This window comes from Phaenicophaeus curvirostris, chromosome 1 (assembly GCF_032191515.1).
Source record: "Phaenicophaeus curvirostris isolate KB17595 chromosome 1, BPBGC_Pcur_1.0, whole genome shotgun sequence".
Classification (NCBI taxonomy): Eukaryota; Metazoa; Chordata; class Aves; order Cuculiformes; family Cuculidae; genus Phaenicophaeus; species Phaenicophaeus curvirostris.
In genome coordinates this window covers 1,524,770-1,546,143 of record NC_091392.1, presented here as the reverse complement: position 1 = coordinate 1,546,143, position 21,374 = coordinate 1,524,770, and the positions used below count along the sequence as shown (strand labels likewise).

General features: G+C 42.8%; 1 protein-coding gene across 6 annotated transcripts in view; it reads left to right on the top strand.

Annotated features, from left to right (window-relative positions):
• The window catches only part of LRGUK (leucine rich repeats and guanylate kinase domain containing), a 70,114-nt gene that overhangs the window by 17,256 nt on the left and 31,484 nt on the right, over window positions 1-21,374 (top strand). For 5 of the 6 annotated variants that reach the window (XM_069861819.1, XM_069861665.1, XM_069861570.1 and 2 more), the window contains 6 exons: window positions 2,404-2,484; window positions 3,489-3,575; window positions 6,441-6,547; window positions 15,151-15,270; window positions 18,424-18,520; window positions 19,629-19,742. In XM_069861819.1, the coding sequence (XP_069717920.1) occupies window positions 2,404-2,484; window positions 3,489-3,575; window positions 6,441-6,547; window positions 15,151-15,270; window positions 18,424-18,520; window positions 19,629-19,742 (606 nt within the window). The remainder of the gene's footprint in view (window positions 1-2,403; window positions 2,485-3,488; window positions 3,576-6,440; window positions 6,548-15,150; window positions 15,271-18,423; window positions 18,521-19,628; window positions 19,743-21,374) is intronic. The other variant, XM_069861755.1, reaches the window with a different exon arrangement.

Sequence of the window (21,374 nt, the reverse complement as noted above, 5' to 3'; positions counted from 1 at the left end):
AGATGCTATGAATTCTTTTTCTCACACTGTGTGCAGGCTGACATTTAAAGGTACATCAATTGCACCAGACAGGAAACTAACTAATAGTTTGGTTGCTATTAGCATTAATAACACCACTTTCATTGCTTCATATAGTTTCCACTGTTCTTTACGGCATGCAAAAGCTATTAATTTTACCTCATCAAAATTTGCCTCTTTTAATGATGTTATTGGAACTGTTTAATGAGTCACCATTTTATGAACATTTCCTTCTGAAGAAAAACTTAAAAAGAATTTTAATGAATTAAAACAGAAAGATCTGAGTTGCTTCGGCTTGCTACCACCCAGAATGATCTTAAATTCTTGATTTTTCAAACACGGGTGTGATAGGTTTATCTGCAAACCATGGCTCTCGTACACATATTCAATGATTTTTGAATGTTGACAGTTGACTTTCCATTATTTATTTAGGAAACCCTGCAAATGGCGTTTAACTTAGCCAAAACTACTCCATGGTTGGCCTCTTATTATCTCGAAATGAGAATTGGGTAGGCTATAGAATGGTTTGGATTGGAAAGGACTTTAAAGATCATTCAGTTCCAACCCCCCTGCCATGGGCAGGGACACCTCTCACTGGATCAGGCTGCTCAAGGCTCCTTCCCTGCTTCCAGGGATGGGGCATCCACCACTTCTCTGCACAGCCTGTGACAGTGCCTCACCACCTTCAGAGGAAAAAAATTCTTCCTAATATCTAGCCTAGATCTCCCCTCTTTCAGCTTAAAAACATTCCCTCTTGTTCTATTGCTGCACTCCCTGATAAAAAGCCCTTCCCCAATTTTCCTGGGGCCCCTTTTAAATACAGGAAGGCTGATGTAAGGTCTATCTGGCACCTTCTCTTCTCTAGGCTGAACAAGACAACTCTCTCAGCCTGTCCTTGTATGGGAGATGTTCCGGCCCTCAGATCATCTTTGTGCCCCCTGTGGTTGTGGTTTATGTTTTTAGACACTTTACATCGGCTGAGTATAAGTTAAGGATTGAATCTGAAGTCTTCTCGGTTCAGTCTTCTGACAGTGCAGGGAAAAAAGGCACAAGGCAATTCTTCCCAGCCTTCCATGGATAGGATGACCTCTGGAATGGCCTCTCTCCACTGATTATAAAAGGAGGTTAAGTGACTGACTTGGGCTAATGTAACAGAAAAAAATGAAGCAACATGGATTCTATTTGACCTGTTTTGTTTTAATTGAGAGCCTTACAACTGTTCACTCAGGATCTAGCATGACTATCGGAAATACTGTGGCCAGCAGGACCATGGAAGTGATTGTGCCCCTGCACTGGGCATTGGTGAGGCCACACTTCAAATCCTATGTTCAATTTTGGGCCCCTCACTCCAAGAAGGACATTGAGGGGTTGAGCACATCCAGAGAAGAGCAAGGAAGCTGTTGAAAGGGCTGGAGAACAAGTCTTATGACACGTGGCTGAGGGACCTGGGGTTGTTCAGCCTGGAGAAAAGGAGGCTGAGGGGAGACCTTATTACTGTCTACAACTCTCTGAAAGGAGGTTGTAGCAAGGTGGGTGTTGGAAAAGACTAAATGGCCTCAAGTTGCACCAGGGGAGATCCAGATTAGATATTAGGAAAAATTTCTTCATGGAAAGGGTTTTGAGACCCTGGAAGAGGCTGCCCAGGAAAGTGGTGGAATCCCCATCCCTGGAGGTGTTTCAAAGGCAGGGAGATGAAGTCCTGTGGTGTCTGGTTTAGTAGTGGACAGGTACGGTTGGACTCGATGATCTCAAAGGTCTTTTCCAACCAAGTTATTCTATGATTCTATGACTTCGCTTTGGGCGTACGAATATTCATTAATCCCACACGACTTCTAATGCTCATCTGATGTGCCTGAGTGCAGTGAACCCAGGTGTCCTTTGTGGATAGATAGGACCTTAAGTGGAATGCAGCACTTGCTGGACACAGGCATCCAAGGGCAGCTCTGCTGCTGCTTTTCAGTCAAGTGCTGCAAGTTAAGTAGGATAAATTTAAGCTCCAGTGAAAAGAAATTCTTCTTGGAATGAATTTTTTTGCTAGTCAACTGATGCACAAATATAACAGCAGAATTGCTGCACTTAAGCACATCAGCCGCATAAAAGTTAAATGCGTTAAGGCTTGACATTTGAAAGAACTGGAAAAATGCAGGTGGTTTGAAATTGCTGTCTGTATTATACTGCTGCTCCGGCTAACATCCAAGTTGTCTGCCTTTTGTGACTAGAAGTGCCTTATTGAATGCAGTTAACATGTATGCCCATTTTGTGAGTATAATGAATTTTTTTTATGTCCAGATTTTAAAAGCAGGGATTAAGATACTTTTTTCCCCCCGCATAGTTAGCATGGATTCTGTCAACACTGATTTATGCTTTGTTTCTGCCACTAATTAGATTGCTGAGTTGCGTGAATTTGAATGGATTAAAGATCTCCCTCTCCTCAGAGTTTTAAATCTTCTAAAAAATCCTTTACAGGTAAGAAAAAACTAAAGAGGAAGCCAAAAATAAGAACCTAGAACTGGTGTGTTGGATCACACCGGAATCCGTTTACCTTCGGTTTCTAACTCGAAGTGGCCGGGTCATTTCAGGGAATGAGTACAAGAAAGAATGAGTGATGATTCCCCTGGGGTGGTAACCCAGTTTTATCTGAACCAAAGCTGCATATGAATCACAATGCTTAATGTCCATGTAGTAAATCTGTGAATTTATGTAATTCCATTTGTGAATCCATTTATATGTTTGTACTCACAGTATGCTGTGATTTTTCTATGGAAAAATCCTGTTTTCATTTGCTTTGGAGGTCTGTGTTCAACTGTTCCTGGGAAGAGGCCAAAGGAACTCAATAGAACCCCTTTTAAAATCATATGTCTCTTTTCTTCTTTAGGATTTACTCATTTCTCATTTATGGCTCCCATAATATTCCTCAATTAACAAGTTAAGCATCCGTAAACAGCAATGACAATGGTGAAATATCAAACATTCTGACTTTGACTCTGCACTTGCAATTTGCCCCGAGTGATCAAAGATGATTCTACCCTAACTTTTGTGATTTCTAAATTATGTTTGAATTTTACAATGGTTTCCAGTGTCAGAGAGAAGAAAAATATTCAGGGTTTAACTTCTCCTTCCTGGAACTGCCAGTTTTATGTTGGCTTTCATGAGACTGGTTTATCATGGCACACAAAGAAACTAGCATGAAAAAAACACCTGATATAGGCAACCCCTGGTCCTCTGTAATCTGAAAACCTTTTTCTGTTTAGATGTTCATCCCCTAAGTAAAATCTGATCCTGTTCCTTTCAGTTGGTGTTTTAATAAGCTTATGGTGGGGAGTCAGTTTGTGCAGTGTATCGACATCTTTCAGGGTCAAAAGCTTTTCATGTTGCAATGTATTACAGCCAATTTACTCTCAGCCAATTGAAATTAAATATTAGACTGTTGAAGTTAAGTACTTCGTCAAAGTGGAAACTTTGTCCTTTAGGAGGAAAAATACTATTGGCTGTTGGCGATTTTCAAGATGCTCCAACTCACTGAACTGGATCTCAAGAAGATTTCCGTGGAAGAAAAGGTATGGAGACATCATATCATTCTGGAGTTTTGCTAAATAAAGAATATAAAACACTGTGCATGCAAATGTAGCTTTGTAGTCATCTGTGTGTGACAAATCTTCCATGTTTCAGCCTCTAAGATAGGCTACAAATTCAGAGAGTTTTGCTTTGACATCCAGCTATAAATCTACAGAATTTCTGGAGCAATTGTAGTATGTAAAAATGCAAAGCTTACCTAGAAGCTCTGCTCAGTGTAGGAATCCACTTAGAAGCTATTGTTACTCAGCTAATCAAAGTAAACAGGGAACGGTTTTAAGCTGAAAGAAGGGAGATTTAGATTAGATGCTAGGAAGTGTTTTACTCTGAGGGTGGTGAGGCACTGGCACAGGTTGCTCAGAGAAGTCACTGTTGCCCCATCCCTGGAGATGTTCAAGGCCAGGTTGGATGGGGCTTTGAGCAACCTGATCCAGTGGGAGGTGTCCCTGCCTATGGCAGGGGTGGGGTTGGAGCTAGATGATCCTTACGGTCCCTTACAACACAGGTTATTCTATGATTCTACTCTGTACAGCTTTTACTATAAAATCTCATCCCCCAAAACACCTGCTCAATCAGCTTACAGTAACTTTCCATTGCAATAGAAACCTTACCCTCTTGTGCTGCTTTTACTGTAATTTGGTTGCTGCCTGTAGTGTTTGGGCTAAAGCCATTCTACAACTGTTAGCATTAACAGCTGCCAATTGGGATTGGATTTCAGGGATTTATCCTTTAAAAATGATCCTTACAGGAAATTAATCACTCCTAGCTTTAGCTACATAAATATTAGGGTTCTTGTTTAATGCTAGGCTCTCTCTGTAATGAACATAGAGAAGGGATGGGAACAGAGTGGTTTTTACCCCACCTGCCCGACGTATTGGTCTTACTCTTTGCCTCATCAAATCACAGAATGGTTTGGGTTGGAAAGGACCTTAAAACCCATCCAGTTCCATCCTTCCTGCTGTGGGCAAGGACTCTTGCTGGATCAGGTTGCTCAATGTCCCATCTAACCTGGCCTTGAACGCCTCCAGGCATGGGGCAGCCACAACTTCTCTGGGCAACCTGTCCCAATGCCTCACCACTCACCACCGTTCTCATTCCCGATCTCTAACCTAAATCTCCCCTCTTTCAGCTTAAAAATGTTCCCTCACATCATATCCCTGCATTCCCTGATAAAGATAACTTTGCGGTGTGTTATAGATCAGAAGTGCAGTTTAGAAAGCTGCCGGGGAAAGAAAGACCTGGGGGTGTTGGTTGACAGCTGACTGAACATGAGCCAGCAGGGGCTCAGGTGGCCAAGAAGGCCAAGGGCATCTTGGCTTGGATCAGAAACAGCGTGACCAGCAGGTCCAGGGAGGTTATTCTCCCTCTGGCCTCGGCCCTGGGGAGACCGCTCCTTGAATCCTGGGGTCAGTTCTGGGCCCCTCACCACAAGAAGGATGTTGAGGCTCTGGAGCGAGTGCAGAGAAGAGCAACGAAGCTGGGGAAGGGGCTAGGGAACAGGCCTTATGAGGAACGGCTGAGAGAGCTGGGGTTGTCTAGCCTGGAGAAGAGGAGGCTGAGGGGAGACCTCATTGCTCTCTACAACTACCTAAAAAGAAGTTGTGGAGGAGGGAGCTGGCCTCTTCTCCCAAGGGACAGGGGACAGGACGAGAGGGAATGGCCTCAAGCTGCGCCAGGGGAGGTTTAGGCTGAACATCAGGAAAAAAATTTTCACAGAAAGGGTCATTGGTCCCTGTCCGAGGCTGCCCAGGGTGGTGGTTGAGTCCCCTTCCCTGGAGGGGTTTAAGGGATGGATGGACGAGGTGCTGAGGGGCATGGTTTAGTGATTGATGGGGATGGTTGGACTCAATGATCTGATGGGTCTTTTCCAACCTGGTGATTCTGTGATTCTATGAGATGAAATTCCCAGTTGCCCAACTTACCATTCTTGATTCTCATTGTGGAACTCTTGCAGTATATGAACTAGATTTTTTTTGGACTAACCTTAACCAGCTGATGTGCACCTAATGTGCTCCTAGCCACTGACTCAGACCAAAGGGCCACACTGGAGCTACAGTGACACGAGCTCCCTTCCATCACTCCCCCAAACTAGTGTGCATGTTGTCTCCTTAGTACTGAATGTTTTGCTTTGAAGGTCCACTCCTGTTGCACCGTGCTCCTTGCTGATATGGGGCTGGCCCTCATCGGAGTTTACAGTATATTTTGCAGCAGTGTCAGCAAGTTGATTTTTGATGGTTTACATGAAATGCCTTAGTAAATCCTAACCTGCTTCTGAGTTGGTAGCATTAATAATGTGAAAAAATATACAACTCATTAGTGGTCAGTACCCTCAACAAAGCTTTCAGCAGAATAGATGGAGGGAATTGGTGGCATTTGAGTGCTGCTCGTCTCAGGAAAGGCAGAAATGCATCGTCAGGAAAAATGCAATTTGCTCACTTTGTTAATGCCCATTCTGTTCTGCTTGTGACGAACAAACGAGTGGCTTTGGTCCCTAAGGATTTTAGTTCAGCGTCTTTCACCAGGACTGAGAAGATGCAAATTAATGGATAATTAAAACCTAAGCAAAATTACTTTGCATCTTATGTGGCCTCCTGTTTTCTTTCCAGTAAAAGGCTGAATATATTAAAGATGGTGAGCTATGTCTGGCTGCCTTCCATCCACCTATCAAATTGTGCTTAAATCTCCTGAAAAGATAGATGTAGCAGAGTGCTCTCAGATGAGCCATATGCAAAGATTGACCCTCATAAATATGAAGCCATCGGTACTCATAGCGATCTGCGAAACATGTTGCAACTGGAAACAATCACATCACTGTTCTTCTCTCTTTTGCCCCTAACCTATGGGAACAGGTTGCTGCCGTGAATAAATATGATCCTCCTCTACAAGTCGTTGCTGCTAAAGACCATATGATTCACGTTAAGAACAGCATGCGGCAGCCCCAGAGGATCTTTGACAGGTAAGCTTACCTCCACTTCACATCTGCTCCTGAGGGTGGCACTCAAGTAAAGCAAAATATGTTGTCATGTTTAGGAGGACATTTTCCTGTCCCTCTCCCACCTTTAAATTAATCTAGCAAAGAGGAGAAGGTCCATAGTATTCTGTTAGCAGCCTGGAAATGAGGCAAATCTTATTTGGTTGAAATGGATTATGAAATGAAGTTAGTCATTCACCCCTAAAGTCTAAGACAGATTGTCCACAGCTCCAGTTCTTTTAAACAATCTGTTGAAGCAGATGGTCATTTGCGCCATACGTGAAAGATGCAAAATTCCTATCAATACCCAAAGGCAATTTAAAAATCCCTAGAGGCAGAAGAGAGCTGTAAAACATATCCCCTTCCTATTATACCTGCTCCCTCTCTTCACACTATCGGCATCCCATTGTGAACAAAATGACTTTATTTTGTGGCTTTGGGGCACATTTTTTATTCATAAGGTCAAAATCTTCAAGTTTGTGCTTGGAGAATTCCAGCTACTTCTGCCTTTGGGAGGAGATGATCCTGGCTGCCGCTTAAAGTACAGAAAGGAGAAGCAAGTGAATGTTCTTTTTCCAGTGTTGCCATTGCCATGCCAGGTGACTTCTCTCAGTCTCATTTCTCATCTAGAAAATGGAAATAGCCTTACTTTGCTGCCCTGCAGGTATGTTATTATATTTGCTTGATGAATGCTGGGGGAATGCTTTGACAGAAGTACTATGAAGTGTAGGTGGTTTATTATTTCCCTAGCTACAGTGGGTATTGATAGCGACTTTTGTGTCCCCCACCCTGTTCTAGCACCATTTTGGATATCTTCATTCATAACCGAGTAACGCAATTTAAGATCCATGACTTAGCAACTCAGACATTTATATTTCAAATATAAACCAGGTGATCAGGCCCAGTCAGCGTCGGTTTATGAAAGTCAGGTCCTGTCAGACTAATCTGATCTCCTTCTATGACAAGGTTACCTGTTTAATGGATGAGGGAGAGGCTGGGGATATAGTGTGCCTGGACTTTAATAAAGCCTTTCAAACCATTTGTCACAGAATTCTGCTTAAGAAACTGGCTGCCACTGGCCTGGACAGGTGCACCCTGTGCTGTCACCTAAAGAGTGATGGCAAACGGTGTTAAATCCAGCTGGAGGCTGGTCACAAGTGGTGTCCCCAGGGCTCAGTGCTGGGCCAGTTCTGTTCAATATCCTTATCAATGACCTGGAGTAAGGGATTGAATGTGTGCTTAGTAACTTCACAGACGACACTAAGCTAGGAGGAACTGTTGATGTGCTTGAGGGTAGGAAGATTCTGCAAGGGTATCTGAACAGGCTGGATCCATGGGCTGCAACCAATGGTATGAGATTCCAGAAAGCCAAGTGCCGAGTCCTGCACTTGGCTCAAAGAAACCCCATGTAGCGCTCCAGGTTTGGGGAAGTCTGGCTGGAAAGTTGCCTGGCAGAGAAGGCCCTGGGGATGTGGCTTGACAGTGGCTGAACATGAGCCAGCGGTGGTGCAGGTGGCCAAAAAGGCCAACAGCATCGTGGCTTGGATCAGAAACAACGTGGTCACCAGGACCAGGGAAGTAATTTTGCCCCTGGACTCAGCATTGGTGAGGCTGCATCTTGAATCCTGTGTTCAGTTTTGGTCCCCTCACTACAGGAAGGACATTGAGGGGCTGGAGCATGTCCAGAGAAGAGAAGCAAAACTGGTGAAGAGGAAGCAGAACGAGCATTATGAGAGACGGCTGAGGGAGATGGGGTTGCTTACACCGGTGAAAAAGAGGCTAAGAAGAGACCTCATCACTCTCTACAACTCCCTGAAGGGAGGTTGTGGTGAGGTGGGCGCTTGTCTCTTCTCCCATGTGACAGGTAATAGGAAAAGACTAAATGGCCTCAAATTGCACCAGAGAAGGTTTAGATTAGACCTCTGGAAAAATTTCTTCACCTCAAGCGTTCTCAGGCCCTGGCAGAGGCTGCCCAGGGAGATGGTGGAGTCCCCATCCCTGGAGGTGTTTCAAAGACAGGCAGATGAGATGCTCAGGGATCTGGTTTAGCAGTGGACGGATATGGCTGCACTCTTATGATCTCAAAGGTCTTTTCCAACCGAATGATTCTATGTTATTTAGAATATCTTTATTGTAAGTCTTGTGTTTTCTGGGATTGTCAATGAAAGACAGGACCCATCCCAGTGGTGATGATAGCTCTGAGAATTCTTAACAGCCTATTAAAAGAAACAGACAAAGCAAAGATGTATTTACTGTTTTGTAGAGTTAGAGAATCCTTAAGAAAAAAAGCACAATAGTTTTACCTAAAGGCATGGATTTCTTCCAATGCAGACATAGACTTTATTTAAATATTTGTTTATTGGATGGCGTATGTGTATATTCATTGCTGGAAAACGAGAATTCTGTCTTCTGTCGGAGGTATTGCATACACAAACATATAAACACGCAGACCAGCATTTATGGTGCTGACCAAAATTGTTTAATGATGCTCTGAATGTTTGCCCATGCTCAGCTGGAAAGCACACAACACAGTCATTGAAGAAATCTTCCTAATGAAGATGCGTTACAGTCTTCTATGCTATGAAATGTTTATTGGAACCAGATTGTTACAGTTCATTTGCATCTATCTTTCTAGATGAGATTATAATTAATTCTGGTTTAGTAATATCTCTATTAAAAATAAAACCAGAAAACAAAGGAAAAGGTTACATTATTCTGTATTCTAACTGTGAAAAAAAACATTAGCATTAAGATTCTTATGTCATTCTGTCTCTCTGTGTGCCTTATGATTCTTTAATGATGTAGTGTATTTTTCCCCTATTATAAATCATAGAATCATTTGGTTGGAAAAGACCTTTGAGATCATCGAGTCCAACTGTACCTGCCCACTACTAAACCAGTTCCCTGAGCACGTCATCTCCTCGTCTTTTAGACACCTCCAGGGATGAGGACTCAACTACCTCCCTGGGCAGCCTCCACCAGTGCTTGTGAACCCTTTGGGTGATATCCAGGAACTTACTGTGGCACAACTTGAGGCCGTTTCCTCTCCTCCTATCACCTGTTACTTGGGAGAAGAGACCAAATCCCACCTTGCTACAAGCTCCTTTCATGGAGTTGTAGACAGTGATAGAGTCTTGCTTCAGCCTCCTTTCTCCAAGCTAAACAATACCGCGTCCCTCATCCGCCTCTCATAAGGCTTGTTCTCCAGACCCTTCACCAGCTTTGTTGCCCTTCTCTGGAAACACACCAGGACCTCAATGTCCTTCCTGGAGTGAGGGGCCAAAACCTGAACCCAGCATTCGAGGTGCAACCTCACCAATGCTGAGTCCAGCAGCACAATCACTTCCCTGCTTCTCCTGGCCACACTGTTTCTGATACAGTCCAAGATTGGATTTCTTGGCCACCTGGGCCACTGCTGGCTCATGTTCATCTGCTGACAACCAACAAGCGGATTGACACTTCTGCCCAGATACACGTGACATCTAAAAAGGTGGCTTGATCATAGTTATAACTGCTGAATGGGGAGCAGAAATTTAATAGCAGAGGGCTCTTGAGTCTACTGGGCAAGCACATGATGAATTTGGTATCAGGCTATAGAGGATAAATTCATTCAGAGAAGAAATAGAGCATAATTATTTTTAACAATGAAGGTAATTAACCATTGGAACAATTTACAAAGGGTACCAAGAATTCTTTATAGCTGGAACGTTTTTAATTAAAATTTGCTCTAATGGAACCCAAGTTATCAGGCTTGAAACAAGAACTAACACAGGGAAATCCTGTTGCCAGTGTGATGAAGGGACTCCAACTTAGAAGATCACTGTAGTCCGTTCCAGCCTGGAAATCTATTAATCTTGCACATCAGTGTATTATTGGATATTAGGAAAAGTTTCTTTACTGAAACAGTGATGAAGCATTGGAAGAGGCTGCCCAGGGAGGTAGTGGAGTTCCCATCCCTGGAGGCAATCAAATAACGTGTAGTCATGACACTTTTGGACATGATTCATTAGGCAAGGTGATGTTGGGATGATGGCTGGAGTGGATGATCTTAGAGGTCTTTTCCAACTATAATGATTCTGTGATTACTATACACACCAAAGACACGGAAAGTTGAAAGACACACATTAAATGGGCCAAGAACCCTTTACAAGCTATTGCTTATAAGTTGTAAGAAATCCAAGACTTTTAGTTTACCGTTTGAGGACCAGGTAGTGGTGATGCAATGAAAAATAGTGGTATGGAAATATTCTCCATGCTCTTTTGATGAAATAATAAATGCAAGGAATTTGAAGATATCAGGAATTTGAGCACTGGAAGTTATGTAAGGGAATTTGAATTCTGAGTGTGATAATCATACCAAGTAATGACCAACCCCCTCTACAACTACCTGAAAGGTTGTAGCAAGGTGGTTGTTGGTCTCTTCTGCCAAGTAACAAGGGAAAGGGTGAGAGGAAACAGCCTCAAGTTGCACCAGGGGAAGTGTAGATTGGATATTAGGAAAAATTTCTTTACTGAAAGAGTGGTGAAGCATTGGAAGAGGCTGCCCGGGGCAGTGGTAGAGTCTCCATCCCTAGAAGGGGTTTAAAAAATATGTAGGTGTGGCCCTTTAGGAAATGTTTTGGTAGGCACAGTGATGTTGGGCTGACAGTTGGACTGGATGATCTTAGAGGTCTTTTCCAACCTTAATGATTCTATGATGTATTGTGTCATTACTGGCTCTAACACATCCTTGTAAAAGAAAAGAGTACAGAGGAATTCTGCAGTTCGCAAGCATATACCAAGTTCTGTGCCTGAGGGAAGAACATATTAAAACTGTGTTAAAAATAAGGGTTCTGTCCTCACAGACCTACTTTGACATCATTATTCATGAAGGGCTTGGCCTTGAGCAAGAACCTTTCTGCTGCATCTTGGTTAATAGTGAATCTCTGGTCACTAAGCATGTTTCCAGGAATTCCCATTTTTTTAAATAATTTCTTTATAGTACTGCACTTGTAGTATCCACAACTGTCACTACTTCCTCCTGGGATCTTGTTGGTCTTTTCCTTACCTCAAATGTCAGAAAAAGGGAAGAGTATGAACAGCTCAAATCATCAAGAGAGAAGATATTTCTTGAAATAAACAGGCTGTCGCAACCTAACAGATTCAGATAAGAATTTTGAAGATGGATTTTTACCTTCTCCAGTATTTTTAATGTATTATGTTAATAAGTTTTGTGCTAGTCCTTAATGTTTTGTAAATGTCACTGATTGGCACAGTAAGTAAAAAAAATCCTTAAATCTCCCAAGCGACTAGCTACTGTTTTGCTTTAAATTAGTCCAGTGAGTGGGACACTGAACCTGGATCTAAAGCATGACAAAGTGCATGGAGGACAGGGTGGTATTTAGAGACAACCACCGTGGCTTCACCAAGGGCAAGTCCTGCCTGGCTGGAGAGCTGCCTGGAGGAGAAAGACCTGAGGATGTTGGTTGACAGATGACTGAACATGAGCCAACAGTGGCCCAGGTGGCCAAGAAGGCCAATGGCATCCCGGCTTATATCTGAAACTGCGTGACCAGCAGGTCCAGGGAGGTTCTTCTCCCTCTGTACTCGGCACTGGTGAGACCGCTTCTTGAATACTGGGTTCAGTTCTGGGCCCCTCCCCACAAGAAGGATGTTGAGGCTCTGGAGAGAGTCCAGAGAAGAGCAACAAAGCTGGTGAGGGGGCTGGAGAACAGGCCTTATGAGGAACGGCTGAGAGAGCTGGGGTTGTTTAGGCTGGAGAAGAGGAGGCTGAGGGGAGACCTCATTGCTCTCTCCAACTCCCTGAAAGGAGGTTGTGGAGAGGAGGGAGCTGGGCTCTTCTCCCAAGTGACAGGGGACAGGACGAGAGGGAATGGCCTCAAGCTCCACCAGGGGAGGTTTAGGCTGGACATCAGGAAAATATTTTTCACAGAAAGGGTGATTGGTCCCTGGCAGAGGCTGCCCAGGGAGGGGGTTGAGTCCCCTTCCCTGGAGGGGTTTAAGGGACGGGTGGACGAGGTGCTGAGGGGCATCGTTTAGTGTTTGATAGGTATGGTTGGACTCGATGATCTCATGGGTCTTTTCCAACCTAGTGGTTCTATGATTCTAATGGGGTAACTACATCAGTGGATATCGGAAAAGCAATGAATGTGATCTATCTGGACTTCTGTAAAGCCTATGGCATGGCCCCACACAACATCCTCCTCTCTAAATTGGGGAGAGATGGATTTGATGGGTGGAGTGTTTGGTGGGTAATGAAGTGGTTGGATGGTTGCATTAGTACTGGTTAACAGCTTGATGTCTAGATGGAGATCAGTGACAAGTGGTGTCCCTCAGTGGTCCATACTGGGACGAGTGCTGTTTAATATTTTCATTGATGATATCAATAGCCAGAAGGCCAACCGTGTCCTGGGCTCCATCAAAAGAAGCCTGTTCAGCAGGTCATGAGAGGTAAATCTTCCCCTCCACTCTCATGAGACCACACCTGGAGTCCTGTGTCCAGTTCTAGAATCCCCAACAGAGGAAGAAGATGGAACTGTTGGAATGGGTCCAGAGGAGGCCACAAGGATGATCTGAGGGCTGGCGCACCTCTGCTATGAGGACAGGCTAAAAGAGTTGGGATTGTTCAGCCTGGAGAAGAGAAGGCTCCAGGGAGATCTTTTAGCAACCTTCCAGTACCTGAAGGTGTCTACAAGAAAGTTGGGGAGGGACTTTTTACAAGGGTCTGTAGTGATAGGATGAGGGGGACTGGCTTTAAATTGGAAAGTGGAGATTTAGATTAGACATTAGGAAGAAATTCTTCCCTATGAGGGCAATGAGGCCCTGGCCCAGGTTGCCCAGGGAAGTTGTGGCTGCCCCATCCCTGGAGGTGTTCAAGGCCAGGTTGGATGGAGCTTTGAGCTGCCTAGTCTGGTGGGAGGTGTGCCTGCCTATGGCAGCGGGTAGGAACTGGATGACCTTTTAAGGTCTCTTCTAACCTTAACCATTCCGCAGTTCTGTGATCTGGGTTCATTTCACAGTTCTGTACAGACTCGAGCTGGTCTCTGAATTTATTAGGTGTATCTGTTGTTTCTTCTGTGAGAATTGCACTCCCCAGGAGAATTAGGAGTCTGAATTACATTATTATTTTAGTGCTTCTGAAGTATCAAGTCCATTATATACATTTAATCTGGTAGAAAATAGAACCGTTTTACTGTATCTGGAATAGGAGTAAAGCCATTACTTTGAAATCTTTTTCCTTCATGCTCGTGTTTGATGGTTATCATTACTTCTTACAGAGTTTGTTACTCATAAGAGAAAAGCTGGGAAGAAACATACTGTCTTTTCAGGAATTCATGATCACCCACTTTAAATCACATTAAATGGAAGCGTAACACAAGTTGGCAGGTTTCTACCACTTGAAAATTTAAATTTAGTTGAACCTATTGTTTAGTTATAAGTAAGTGTGTTTGAAGGTATTTCAACTACTTCTGACATATTTTTCCCTCCAGTGCTTCACGGGGCTACAGGAAAGCCAGGGAGGGGCTCTTTATTAGGGAGTGCAGGGGTAGGAAGAGGGGGAATGGTTTTAAGCTGAAAGAGGGGAGATTGTGATGAGATTTTAGAAAGAAATTGGGGGGTTTGTGTGGACAGTGAGGTACTGGCTCAGGGCTCCCAGGGAAGTCATGAATATCCCATCCCTGGAGGTGTTCAAGGCCACTTTGGATGGGGCTTTGAGCAACCTGCTCCAGTGAGAGGTGTCCCTGCCCATGGCAGGGGGGTGGAACTGAATGATCTTTAAGGTGCCTTCCAATCCAAATCATTCTATGATTATCAAGTGGCAGCATCTCAAAATCCTGCTAGATTTAATAATGAGAGCACACAGTTGCGTTCCATTTTTAGTTATCTGAATAAATTGCTGGACACTCAAAAGTACAGAAATGCTATTCATTCTAGTATTTACAGCTGGAATTGGAAATGTGAGGATCTAGCCATCTACTCAGCATGGAGAAAATGGAGCACTGTGTTTTTGCAGCTCTTCAGATTCTTTTCTTATAGTGTTATTTATGTTCAGTTCAGTTTAAGGATCTTAGTGTTTTTCATTGTATTGAATTGAAGAGTTTGTACAACTTTCCACCTTCATCAGGCAAGGGCGTGGAAGTCAGCAAGAGTCAAGCAGGAGCGCATAAAGGTTTGTAGGATTGAGTGCAAGTTCATGCTAGGCTTATTATCCTGATCATTAAATTACTACCGTCTCGGCGATGGACTTGGAAAACTCTTAAACAAATCCCAGCAACACCATCCCTGCAGAGGAAGCTTTAGAAAAGGCAATAAATTGGAAAAGATTATAGCAGACATAAGATTATTCCTTTCGCAAAAGAGACCTAGGGGTCTTTAATGCAGTATTTTGTGCTATTTTTATGTTTAGGACATATCAAACTGTGCACAGGCTTCTCCTGATTTTCGTCTGAACTGTGAACAATGTGAATAGCGCAACAGACATGAGATTGGTTGAAATGATGAAAAAGTCTCTGCAAAAGCTTAATACAAAGTCGCTGATGATTTCATTTGTAGGTAATGTAATGGCTCCTTGTTTTCCTTTCTTGTAGCACTTTACCCAGCCTCGATACTCCCTACCCCATGCTGGTGTTAACTGGCCCTCTGGCCTGTGGCAAGAGAGAGCTCACTCATAAGATCTGCAGGCAGTTCAAGAATTTCTTCAGATATGGGTAAGTTTGCTCCCTAAGGTTAACAGAACATCAAGCGATCAAGGCTAGAATTGCTGCAGGTTTGTTGTTGGAAGTTATAAGTTAAAGACAACCCATAAATGTTAATTGCTATGCATTTTATCTCTTCCCAGGGCTTGATTGCCTGTAGTCATCAAATACTTCCTTAAAAGGAAAGCTATTTAAGTTATCATGATCTTTTCAAAGGTGAACAGCAAACATAAATGTGTCATTAAGAGCTCCTTTTTATTGATCTATTCTGTCTATGCTCCCTAATGTCCTTCAACCTAAGCATCTGTTTAGATGTGCATGCATTTCTCTTAATTTTTTTAACAATACCTGCGTATAAATGCATTAGCATGCATGGGCAGACTGCATCCAGAAGCTACAAAAAGAAGCAAGTGCAATTGCTGGACCATTTTATTATCCCGCGAGCAGTGTTATCAAAGCAAATGACAGCTTTCAGACATCACCACCTGCTGGGAGTACTAATTCTCCTTATCAGAAAGGCCTGAATTATGATCCTTATGCCCTTGGGCTCCTGTGAACTTAGTGGAGAGAAAGTCTCTCTTTCCAAGGGAGGTTCAGCCTTTGTTAATCGCTTCCCTGAGGTACCTACCTATTTGCAGTAGATGGGAAGTCTGGTTAAGCTAGATCACTACTATCTGTTGCCTAAAATTAGGTGGTGCAAGCTGTTCCTCTTGTCCACTCATTCCATTCATTACAGTACCTCAATTCCATAGATCCTACAGCGCACATTGTTCTTCACCAGTCTGTGTTCCTGTTAAAGAATCGTGGAAATGGTTTGGATTGGAAGGGACCTTAAAGATTATCCAGTTCCACCCCCTGCCATAGGCAGGGACACCTCCCACTGGTCCAGACTGCTCAAGGCCCCATCCAACCTGGCCTTGAACAATTCCAGGCAGGGGGCAGCCACAACTTCTCTGGGCAACCTGTGTCAGTGTCTCATCGCGTCCATTGTGAAGAATTTCTTCCTAATGGCTCATCTAATTCTTCCCCCTTCCAATTTAATGCCATTCACCCTTGTCCTGTCATTCCAGCCCTTGTAAAAAGTCCATCCTCAGCTTTCTTGTAGTCCCCTTTCAGGTACTGGAAGATCACCATAAAGTCTCCCCAGAGTCTTCTTTTCTCCAGGCTGAACAACCTGAACTCTCTCAGCCTGTCCTCATAGCAGAGGTGCCCCAGCCCTCGCATCATCTTCATGGTCTCCTCTGGACCCATACCAACAGTTCCATCTCCTTCTTATCTTGGGGATATTATATTGTCTGTCCTCTGTTTTCTCAGACTTTTTAATAAACAAATTTATCTGTTCATTTTGAATCAGACTTCGGCTACAGTTTCATGAGTCTGGCCTTTGCCACAACAGGACCTAGGTCTGTATTTGTGCTCCTTTAAGTACCAAAATTGTGAGTTGTAAGGTACATGCATCTGTGAGAATGATTTCTCAGTGTTCTTAGCATCACAGAACCATGTTCTGCATGTCTAGTAGTAGCCTTCTTCTCTAACATAACACGCCACGGTAAAGGAGCCTGGATGTTTTTCTGCTCTGACTCCAATTGTAGTCACTTGCTGGATTAGATAATTACACTAGAAAGCTGAAAGGACATTTTAAGAGAAGATTTGTGCAAGTTATGTGACTGGAAAAATGACTTTTTGCCTTTCTTTAAAGCTATTCCTATGTTTTGAAAGACTAGATTGGAAATTACAAACTAATTGAACGCCCATTGAAATTTTCCAAGCACTATGTGTTTTTTCTTAAGAGCTTTGTTCTAATGCTGTGTATTTTATTTCCTGAAAGTTTTATGCGTGGAGTGGAGGGGGAAGGGAGAGAGACAGAATCTTAACAGAGCAGAAAATTGCAATCATAAAGCAAAGTTGTGTTTTAATTATTCAGTGGAGATTTAAGCAATTTTATAGCTTAGACTTTTAAATTTCAAACATTCCACTCATTAAAAATGTATTTCATGCAAGATATCCTGGCAGTTTAAATGTAAACATGGCCTTGCAATTAAAAGAGGTTGTAATGCTTAAAAGTGTTTCAAAAAATAAAATGAAATTGGACCCTCAAACCATCTGGCTGGTGCTCAGGAATGACCTTTAAAGCTGGATGCATTCATAATATCTTAAAAGAAAATCAGGCCTTTGAAGTGAGATTTTATGGAACCCATGTGCCGCAGACTGTTCTCATTTGCCACTTATGAAAAAAGGTGCCACCTTCTAATGCCACAATAGTTAAGATTTGTCAAGCTCTGCATTAGAGACTGAACTTCGTGGACCTCGAGTCCATGAACAGAAGTGGCTGGGGAGGTGGGAGATGTCCCTGCCTGTGGAAGGGGAGTTGGAACTGGATGATCTTTAAGGTCCCTTCCAACCCAAACCATTCTATGATTCTATGATTACGCTTGTGTTCCTATTATCCTACAGTGTAAAAATTAAAACAAAAGCATAAACTAGTCACAAAGTATAATTTCCTTAGATAGAATGTGAGCCATGGCTTACTTTAATCTAAAATTGCTGCCTGCATTGACTTAACTGGGGGTTTTGGGGTTTGTATAGGGGTTTTTTTTCAGTGTTTCACCCTGGTATTAAGCTCGTGTATCTGAGGTTTATCCTCTTGTCCTTATGTGCTGGCAGGCAATTACTTTCCCTGCCTGGTATCCCACTTATCTCTCTAGTTTCAGGATTGTTTCTCCCCTTTCTATTAGGGCTCTATTTAAAGATTGGTCTTTATATCTCTTTCTTCACCTCACGGTTCAACCGAACTCCTAGTCTCCTCTTCTGTATTTAGGATTCTACTTTATATCATCCACAAGCTGACATAACAGAATTAAAAAGTGGTTTCATCATTTCTGTGTTACAGGGAGCGGTGACAGCTTCAGTTCAGGCTGTCCTGGGCCAGGGGGGATTTATAGCCAAAATGGAATGTTACATTTAAACTTTTTTTTATTATTTATGGGTTAATCTTTCAAATATGCAGCATTAGCGGTATGATTTGCACCTCTTTATATTTCTCATATATCTTCTCTCCTTAAAAATAAAATGATTTGTAGTGTTCTCCCTTCCCCTCTTCCTATTCCCTAGCTGCTTCTGTGATTGAAAACAGGTTATTTCTTTATTATACCGTATATCTTCCAGTCCCTGTCACACTACGAGGGCAGCTTACTTTGGTGAAGAAAACAGGCTTGATTACTATTTCGTTTCTCAAGAAGCATTTGGCGAAATGGTGAACACAGTAAGTAGTGCCCTAGATGGTTTATTTCCCACACCCAGAGTGAGCTCAACTTTTCTGTCCCAGTCTGATTTCTGGGGGGTTTTATATTAAGTTTGTGTCTGTGTGTGCACTCACAGTTTTGTGATTTAATTTCATAGACAGAAACCACAAATTTGTTGTATATTTATACTGTTTTTCTCCTGTCTGAACGTATAGAAACCAGTAAATGGGCTTAATGGTCAGTAGGAATCTTTAAACAGTAGTGTAATGTAGAAATAAACTTATTTTCATATGCAAATTGCTAGATAGCTTTTGAAATATCTGCCACCTTTTTTCTTCTCTTTCTTTTATTTCTTTTTCTTCAAAACCTTCCAGCAACCCTGCAGGGAATGCAGCCTTTTAAAGTTTAGCAATTTCACCCTAAAGGCATTCTGTCTCTCTCTGAAGGCAATGTGCCTCCAGCTACTGCTTCTGATGTTTATTGTTTCTGCAATAAAACTTTGGCTTGAAAAGCCACAACACAGCTCATTATTTGTATATATACAAGTAAGGGAGCCAACACAGTCTGATCTGGTCCTTAATGATAACTCTCAGTAATCAAGTAGTTTAATTTTAAGAGAGTATAATCTGCTTGCATCTCTCTAGACGTGCTGCTGGGAACCAAAGTTTCAGTTGTCAGCTTTTAACTTTGAAATTTCTTGGCCAATTACATATTCTCCTTGCAGATTTGTTTCTGTCCTCTCTTTTTCTTTGGCATCTTCTCTTTTGTCTGGCATGGCCATATGGTTTGGTCTAACGTCGAAAGAAGGATGCTCCTTGCTTTTCAATCTTCCTTTCTTTACAGTGGGAACGAATAACCAATGAAAGCTGTAACCTGTCAGCAGCTCGTTTTCAAGACGCTGGTGGTTTATTATCCATGAACAATGTACAAGCCCATAGCCTTCAGGACCAACTGAGTGCTCTTCCCTGCAAGTTTTGTTTTCCCTTTGGCCTCATCATCATTGTTAATTTAGGCAGGGAGAAACTTCTTAAGGACAGAAAGCAAGGAAGTCCAGAGTCATTACATTCCTTTAAGGAAGTTGTTTTCCTTGAAATATTTCCTCATTACACTTGCTGTTTTGAATTTCAGGGGAAGTTTCTGGCCACCTATAAATACAGTGACTATTACTACGGACTTGGAAGAGACACTGTAGAATCAATTGCCAGAGAGGGGCTTGCGACCTGCGTTCACTTAGAAATAGAGGTAAGGATTCCAGAGGAGGACAACAAAGATGAACAGAGGGCTGGAGCACTTCCCATATGAGGAAAGGCTGAGAGAGTTGGGCTTGTTCAGCCTGGAGAAGGGAAGGCTCCGAGGAGACCTTAGAGCGACCTTCCAGTACCTGAAAGGGGCTATGAGAAAGCTGGGGAAGGACTTTTTGTAAAGGCACATAATGATAGGACAAGGGGCAATGGGTATAAACTGGAGAGGGGCGGATTTATACTAGACATAAGGAAGAAATTTATGACAATGAGGGTGGTGAGGCACTGGAGCAGGTTGCCCAGGGAAGATGTGGCTGCCCCATCCCTGGAAGTGTTCAAGACCAGGTTGGATGGGGCCTTGAGCAGCCTGATCTAGTGGGAGGTGTCCCTGCCCATGCAAGAGGTGTTGGAACTAGGTGATCTTTAAGGTCCCTTCCAACTCAAACTGTTCTGTGATTCTATGATTTTATGACTGCTTATGGCCTAGTCGTCTTTGAACGAGTAATTCACAGGCTATGAAAATGGTCTGAGGGCTGGAGCAACTCTCCTGTGAGGACAAGGCTGAAAGAGCTGGGATTGTTCAGCTTGGAGAAGAGAAGGCTCCTCGGAGACCTTGTAGCAGCCTTCCAGTACTGAAAGAGACTACAGCAAAGCTGGGGAGGGATGTTTAAGCAAGGCCTGTTGTGACAATACAAAGAGAAAAGCTTTTAAACTAATGGAGGGGCCATTTCAACTGGAAAAAAGGAAGAATTCTTTTACAGTGAGGGTGGTGAAACACTGGCCCAGGTTGCCCAGGGAGGCAGTGGAGGCCCCATCCCTGGAAACATTCAAGGTTGGGTTGGATGGGGCTCTGAGCAACCTACTGATGACCCCTAAAAGAATATCATGCTTCTCCTTTGCTGATGAAGCAATGGAGGATACATGGAAGCCTGGGGCAATATTTTGGGCAGAACTGTTAAAAGACACAATCTTTTTGAGGGATTAATTTACCCTCTCTGAGATTTGTTAGGTCCACATGCACAGCGGGCAGAATCTCAGAAGTCTTGCAGCATTAAGAAACTGAGTCACAAGCCAAGTGTCAAAACCTGTCTATTGGAGTCTCAAAAGACTAACTTTTAAGCTAATATTTTAATTATATACTTCTCATTATCTTAGATCGAGATTTACGAGGTGAAGTGAGAAAAAGGAACTCCAGTGCTAACATAGGATCCTAAGTTGTGCATCCAGAGTGATGGAATGAGTAGGGAAACAAGCATAAATTGATACTAAATTTAATTAGTCTTGGGATCATTGTTTTGTTTTTCAAACTGGTGATGGAAAAACTAGTTTTCATTTAAGAAACTCAGTGTTCACAAGGAACTTTACTCTCCTTTGGCCCAAATAAAACTCTACGCATTTAGCAGCTTGCATATAAATGTACAAATAAGAGAATGGCAGCATGTCAGTACTAAAAAATTAGTAGCTGCCTCCTCAAATGGTTCACAATTTAATGCTGCAATCCTGTTCTTAAGTGCCTGATATTAAACAGCAAATTAATAACGTAATAACCCTCAGTCTCCACAGATTGCGATAGGCTTTGAGCGTGTTTGTCGTCTTGCCAGGCAGAACCTAAATTTACAAGGGAAGAAAAATA